The 7,605-nt window shown below is 40.8% G+C and overlaps 1 protein-coding gene across 1 annotated transcript; it reads right to left on the bottom strand.

The window, feature by feature from the left end:
• Positions 1-356: 356 nt before the first annotated feature.
• LOC306870764 (alpha-(1,3)-fucosyltransferase 7-like) lies at positions 357-1,415 on the bottom strand (the record flags this gene model as incomplete). Its single annotated transcript, XM_079418185.1, has 1 exon — positions 357-1,415. The coding sequence occupies one exon, from the start codon at positions 1,413-1,415 to the stop codon at positions 357-359; it is 1,059 nt and encodes a 352-aa protein (XP_079274311.1).
• Positions 1,416-7,605: the final 6,190 nt, after the last annotated feature.

The following is a 7,605-nucleotide window of genomic DNA, read 5'->3' as shown; positions in this document are numbered from 1 at the left end:
ATTGCTGGCCATAAAACTATATTGATGAACTTTAAGACGACTCGATGAAAACTCAGTAGCAACCTGTTAATACTGAATCGGAAGGGTGTTTCCACACACTGAGTGCACACAACTATATTCAGTAACATCATGGCATCTGATGTTGAAAACAGGATTGGAATGAGAGGCAAAATGCTATTGTTTAAATATTAATAAAGCAACACTGTGAAAAATCAATGTTATTATTTACCAGCACTTATTAAAGTCCCTGGACAGGTTTCAAATACATTTGACAGCACTTGCAAAGAACAGATAAGGTGAACTTATCATTTGAAAATCCATACTTTCAAATGAAACAGCTTCCTTGAAAATGTCAGTTACTTGTTGACCCAGCTGTACAGATCATTGTACACTTTTTTATGCTTAGAGAGCTGGTCATAATGCATGCAAATATTACAGAGTCTCTCTCTCCAGTCTGTGTACATTCTAACATCATAGTAATTGTGCCATCTAAAATAAGACTCATAACGCTCTCTGTCAGCAGCCTCTTGACTTAAGAAATTAGCCAGCGCCTTAATGCTGCTGAAGTCATTCACATGGATGAATGACTCTGGTGGAATGTATAGTTCATAAATGTTCCTGGGTGGGCCGAGCACCACCGGCACACTCCCCGCCTGAAGCGAGTTTCGCCACAGCTTCTCTGTGATATAGTCTGTGGATACTGAGTTCTCAAAGGCAAGGTAGAAATAACATCGAGATATTGTGGAAAGCAGCTTTTTGCTTGAGAGCGGTCGCTGGGACCACTGACCATATACTTCTATTAGTTTTGATGGAATGTGTTTCTTCAGCTGCTGGAAAACTGGAGAGCGACTCTGATTGGCTTTGTATTTGCTGACCACCCAGCAAACTAGACAGTCGCTCTTCTTTGGAATAACGTATGTGGCATTAGTCCTTTTAGAAACAAGCTCTCCGTAGGGCATGAAGATGTCAGCATCACGGCGATAACTCATTGTCCAGTTGAACAGGCTGTTGTAGTTGCTGAGATTGTGGTTGTTCATAGGAGGTTCCAGCGATAACCAAAGCCACTTTTGCATTGGTGGATGCGTAAGGTGGAGAGGCAGTTTGGAGTGGCCAGTCCAGAGCTCATAGTGATGGAAGACTACAACATCTGCCTGAGCGAAAAGGGATCGGTTATCCTCCAGAAAGCATCTAGGGATTTCATATTTATCCATACAGACCCCTCTCTCCAGTCTGTAGCGAACTCCGAAAGGCCAGTGCCATAGGAGGATGGTGATATTGTCCTCTGGGCTTTTAGGCCCACTGGTCTCAATCTGACTCGAATGCAGCGTGGTTTTGCTCCAGGATAAGAAATTGTAGAGCAACACAAAGCCAAACAGACAACAGAGTGCACGATTATGTTTTTTCATTAATCGCATGGCGCAAATACTGTAAAGACAAAGTGGTGATGTGGTCACAGCAGGGTTATTATAGATCCCTAAAATTAAAATCATGAAAAATATTTTTGTTACTTGAAATAAAATCAACATTAACTGAAGCATGTATACTTATTTTAGGTAGTTGATAAGTAAATGTTTTTTGTTTCTATTCATATTTGATGGACTAAATAAATAAAAGCTATATAGACAACCCAAAAACAAAATGACTAAAACTTCAATTAAATGTAAAATAAAAACAGAAAATATATTAATAAAAACAAATATAAAAAATATGATAGTAAAATAAATAAAATCAACTCTGTCTTTTCCTTTTGACAGTAGTGGCTAAAACTGAGCTCATGATACAGTATGACAGTGTGAACTTGTAGGAACACTTAATCATCACTTTGCATTTTAGCCACAACTTTGACATCAACTACATCAAAACAACAACAACTAAAAAAAACAAAAACTGCACAAATAATAAAAAAGAGTCAAATCAATATACCACACAATTTAACTCCTTTTTAATTGCCTAAATAATATATTTATTATTCCCAGTAAAGGTCAATAATTTACATCAATTTTTTACACCAAATGTATATAAAATATATTTCTCTTAATTTTTGTAATTGTATTTTCTAACATAACAGGCGCAATCAAAACATGTACTTGCCTAGAGTCCAGGAACAACATGAAAATAAATGTAGGTGGTTTGTATGAAAGCCACTGCGTTGAGTGTCAGTAAGATATAAACCAAGAGCATCACTGCTTGGTGTTTAAATGACTCATAAACCAAAAGTGTCACAGCTTAGTAGGTGAATGATATATAAAGCAAGAGTGTATATCCGGTTTTGCCCCGCCTGTTGGCAGATAACTTCGCAAGGACACATGAAATCAACTGTGGAGCAAAGATTCACCATGCACATGTTTAGAGGCCACACCTCTTTCAGCACAGAGCAAGCAAGATTGCCTCAGTAATATTACACAAAACTATGCACTGATAGTCCATGTGGTTCAGATAATATTTTACAGATAATGCAATGAGGATTTAAATTTTTTTAAGGTCTAATTCAACGTTTATATTATGTTATATTATAGATTCCATTTACAATTAAAAACATTCGACAAAAAGCACTGAATGTTTGTGATTCACAAAGTTATTCAAGTAATTTGAGCCTTCGTTGTCATATAGTGAAAGCTCTCGGAAGGGGGAAGAAAAGATTTTGAAATGGCAACTTTTTCTTTTTCATTTTCCTGTTGTGGACTGGTGTTAGAGGGAAGTCGTGGCCTAATGGTTAGAGAGTCGGACTCGTAATCGAAAGGTTGCGGGTTCGAGTCCCCGGCCGGCAGGGATTGTAGGTGGGGGGAGTGAATGTACAGCGCTCTCTCCACCCTCAATACCACGACTGAGGTGCCCTTGAGCAAGGCACCGAACCCCCAATTGCTCCCTGGGCGCCGCAGCATGGCTGCCCACTGCTCCGGGTGTGTGTTCACGGTGTGTGTGTGTGTGTGTGTGTGTGTGTGTGTGTGTGTGTGTGCATTTGTTCACTACTCACTGCTGTGTGTGTGCACTTGGATGGGTTAAACGCAGAGCACCAATTTCGAGTATGGGTCACCATACTTGACAATACGTCACGACTTTACTTTACTTTACTTTAGAGAGTGCAAAAACCACAATCTGCTCTCCAATCAGCACTTGACTTTTAAAATGCTGTCTGCAGACTGCAGACTTATACTGACCATTTGCCATAATGAGGAATATCAACTTAATTTATGACATTATGAATATTAAAACCGGAGGGTAGACCGGGGAGTGTTGCAACAGGCGGTCAGTTGTAACACTGTCAGTTTTACAAGTCAGAAAAGATCTGTGGCGATGTCTTTAATTTCATACACTCCCATCATATTTTTGAGAAGTAGAATAACACTAGCAATGCCAAGGTCATGGGTTCGATTCCCAGGGAAAGCAAGAGCTGATAAAATGTAAAAACTTGAATGCAATGTAAGTCGCTTTGGATAAAAGCGTTTGCTAAATGCATAAATGTAAATGTATTATTGGGTGATTCAACATATAGATGTTTTTCCAGCTAAGAAGATCAGCACTTTTAGTGTTTCATGCCCCTATCTGATGTGAGCATAAGTATTGGAACAGTTGCCTCACAGGTCTTTCTTAGTGATCAGCTGTGTACTGTTGCATTAATTCTTCAGATATTAAAAGCAGGGAATGTGTCTATAACGGGGCGAACAAGACGTGAGACGTGCGGATCCAAGTGCTAGCTTTTATTTATAAACAGTCAATAAACAGGCAGGGTCAAACAACGGCAAACTGGTATGGTACGGGCAAGACACAGAGCAATCCTAGGGCTAATGAGAGTCGACGATCGGAGAACAATATCCAACAGGGCAAGGCAGAGAGATAATCCAGGTATACGAGCAGTAGTCCAAGAGAGGTGCAAACAGAGTCCAAACGCAACGCAAAGGGAAAATCCACGATACAAGGGCAGGAAACAGGAAACAAGACTATAAACAAAACTAACTAAACTTAGACTTAGAAAACACAGAATGGCTCAGTAAGGCAGCTAACACCAGGAGAGTGTTACACGCAGAACCAGACTCAGAGCTAAACATGAACACAGAAGGCTCGGTAAGGCAGCTAACACTAGGAGAGTGATAAACGCAATACAATACTCGGCAAAGAGGAAGAGGAAGTCCATGGTTTATGTAGGCTGCGTGATCAGTGCAATCAGCTGTGTGATCAGTGCAATCAGCTGTGTGTCGTCAGTGCAATGGATGATGGGAATTGTAGTCTGAGGTGGCGTGCAACAGTTAGTGTGGTGCAAGAGTCCATGTGGTGAGCGAGTGACCTCTGGTGGTGAGTTAACGGAAGTTCATAGACCAGATTCATGACAGCATGGGCATGCATGGCTGCCTCTGGAACAGGTCCTCTCAACTTTACTGATGACTTAATGTATGATGACAGTAGCAGAATGAATTTGGAAGGGTACAAAACCATCTTGCCTACAAATATTCAAGAAAAATGCCACCAGATTCATTGGGAAGTGCTTCATATTGCATCAGAACAATGACCCAAAACACCCTGCCAGTTCAGTCAAGGAATTTATAAGGGCAAAGAAATGGAAAGTCTTAGATTGCCTAAGTCAATCTCCAGATTTAAATCCGATTGAACATGAATTTCACCAGCTGAAGAGGAGAGTAAAGGCAGAAACTCCCCAAAACAAGAAACAGTTGGAATTGGCTGCATTAAAGGCTGGGAAAAGTATTTCAAAGGATGAGACCAAGAGCCTGGTGATGTCTATGGGTCACAGACTCACTGCTGTGATAGCACTCTAAAAGTGCTGTTCTTTTTATTTGGTAAAACATGTATGTGTTGAAATGGCTAATAATAAAATGTTGGTTCAGATGGTGTCAAGCGTGTGTGGCGGCAACCAGGTCTTGCCTACAGTCAAGCATGGTGGTGGGAGTGTCATGGTCTGGGGCTGCATGAGTGCTGCCGGCACTGGGGAGCTACAGTTCATTGAGGGAACCATGAATGTCAATGTACTGTGACATACTGAAGCAGAGCATGATCCCCTCCCTTCGGAGACTGGGCCGCGGGGCAGTATTCTAACATGATAACGACCCCAAACACACCTTCAAGATAACCACTGCTTTGCTAAAGAAGCTGAGGGTAAAGATGATGGACTGGCCAAGCATGTCTCCAGACCTAAACCCTATTGAGCATCTGTGGGGCATCCTCAAACAGAAGGTGGAGGAGCGCAAGGTCTCTAACATCCACCAGCTCCGTGATGTCATCACGGAGGAGTGGAAGAGGACTCCAGTGGCAACCTGTGAAGCTCTGGTGAACTCCATGCCCAAGAGGTTTAAGGCAGTGCTGGAAAATAATGGTGGCCACACAAAATATTGACATTTTGTGTTCAATTTGGACATTTTCACTTAGGGGTGTACTCACTTTTGTGGCCAGCGGTTTAGACATTAATGGCTGTGTGTTGAGTTATTTTGAGGGGACAGCAAATTTACACTGTTATACAAGCTGTACACTCACTACTTTACATTGTAGCAAAGTGTCGTTTCTTCAGTGTTGTCACATGAAAAGATATAATAAAATATTTACAAAAATGTGAGGGGTGTACTCACTTCTGTGAGATACTGTGTGTGTGTGTGTGTGTATATATATATATATATATATATATATATATATATATATATATATAATGTTACATTTTAAAACACTTTTAAAAAATAACAGCAACCTGTGGTCTTGTTTGTATGGCAGGTTGACTTGTGCTTATTTGTTAAAGTTACTATAAATTTGCTTTAAGTAGCCTACTTTAAAGTTGTAAAGATTATCCCTTACGAAAATGAACCATGGTTTTACCACAAATAAAGCCCAAAAAAACATGGTTACTATAGTTAAACCATGGTAACCACAAATTAACCATGGTTTTGCTACAGTTTAACCATGGTATTTGTAGTAAAACGGTGGTTATACAAATTGTAATACACCAAAACAAAACATGATTACTACACTTCTACTACAATAAAATCATGGTTCATTTTCGTAAGGGATCTGCAGTGATATTTTTGCTAAGTATGCAAAAAACAACAACGAATGTTTAAATCTATCTTGAATTTGTTTTGTTTAAAAATAAAAATTGAAAAGTAATAACACTAGAATACAAAGATTTTTGTGGATAAAAAAGGTTGGGATGGGCTTGCATTATTGATTTGGAGAGGAAAGGTTAGAACCACTGCTCTACAGGTCCTTCTCAAAAAATTAGCATATTGTGATAAAGTTCATTATTTTCTGTAATGTACTGATAAACATTAGACTTTCATATATTTTAGATTCATTACACACAACTGAAGTAGTTCAAGCCTTTTATTGTTTTAATATTGATGATTTTGGCATACAGCTCATGAAAACCCAAAATTCCTATCTCAAAAAATTAGCATATCATGAAAAGGTTCTCTAAACGAGCTATTAACCTAATCATCTGAATCAACTAATTAACTCTAAACACCTGCAAAAGATTCCTGAGGCTTTTAAAAACTCCCAGCCTGGTTCATTACTCAAAACCGCAATCATGGGTAAGACTGCCGACCTGACTGCTGTCCAGAAGGCCATCATTGACACCCTCAAGCAAGAGGGTAAGACACAGAAAGACATTTCTGAACGAATAGGCTGTTCCCAGAGTGCTGTATCAAGGCACCTCAGTGGGAAGTCTGTGGGAAGGAAAAAGTGTGGCAGAAAACCCAGCACAACGAGAAGAGGTGACCAGACCCTGAGGAAGATTGTGGAGAAGGACCGATTCCAGACCTTGGGGGACCTGCGGAAGCAGTGGACTGAGTCTGGAGTAGAAACATCCAGAGCCACCGTGTACAGGCGTGTGCAGGAAATGGGCTACAGGTGCCGCATTCCCCAGGTCAAGCCACTTTTGAACCAGAAACAGCGGCAGAAGCGCCTGACCTGGGCTAGAGAGAAGCAGCACTGGACTGTTGCTCAGTGGTCCAAAGTACTTTTTTCGGATGAAAGCTAATTTTGCATGTCATTCGGAAATCAAGGTGCCAGAGTCTGGAGGAAGACTGGGGAGAGGGAAATGCCAAAATGCCTGAAGTCCAGTGTCAAGTACCCACAGTCAGTGATGGTCTGGGGTGCCATGTCAGCTGCTGGTGTTGGTCCACTGTGTTTTATCAAGGGCAGGGTCAATGCAGCTAGCTATCAGGAGATTTTGGAGCACTTCATGCTTCCATCTGCTGAAAAGCTTTATGGAGATGAAGATTTCATTTTTCAGCACGACCTGGCACCTGCTCACAGTGCCAAAACCACTGGTAAATGGTTTACTGACCATGGTATTACTGTGCTCAATTGGCCTGCCAACTCTCCTGACCTGAACCCCATAGAGAATCTGTGGGATATTGTGAAGAGAAAGTTGAGAGACGCAAGACCCAACACTCTGGATGAGCTTAAGGCCGCTATCGAAGCATCCTGGGCCTCCATAACACCTCAGCAGTGCCACAGGCTGATTGCCTCCATGCCACGCCGCATTGAAGCAGTCATTTCTGCAAAAGGATTCCCGACCAAGTATTGAGTGCATAACTGAACATAATTATTTGAAGGTTGACTTTTTTTGTATTAAAAACACTTTTCTTTTATTGGTCGGATGAA

This window comes from Barbus barbus (assembly GCF_936440315.1).
Source record: "Barbus barbus genome assembly, chromosome: 6".
In the NCBI taxonomy this organism is placed as follows: Eukaryota; Metazoa; Chordata; class Actinopteri; order Cypriniformes; family Cyprinidae; genus Barbus; species Barbus barbus.
The sequence above is the reverse complement of the archived record's forward strand: the minus strand, read 5'-3'. Positions and strand labels throughout refer to the sequence as shown.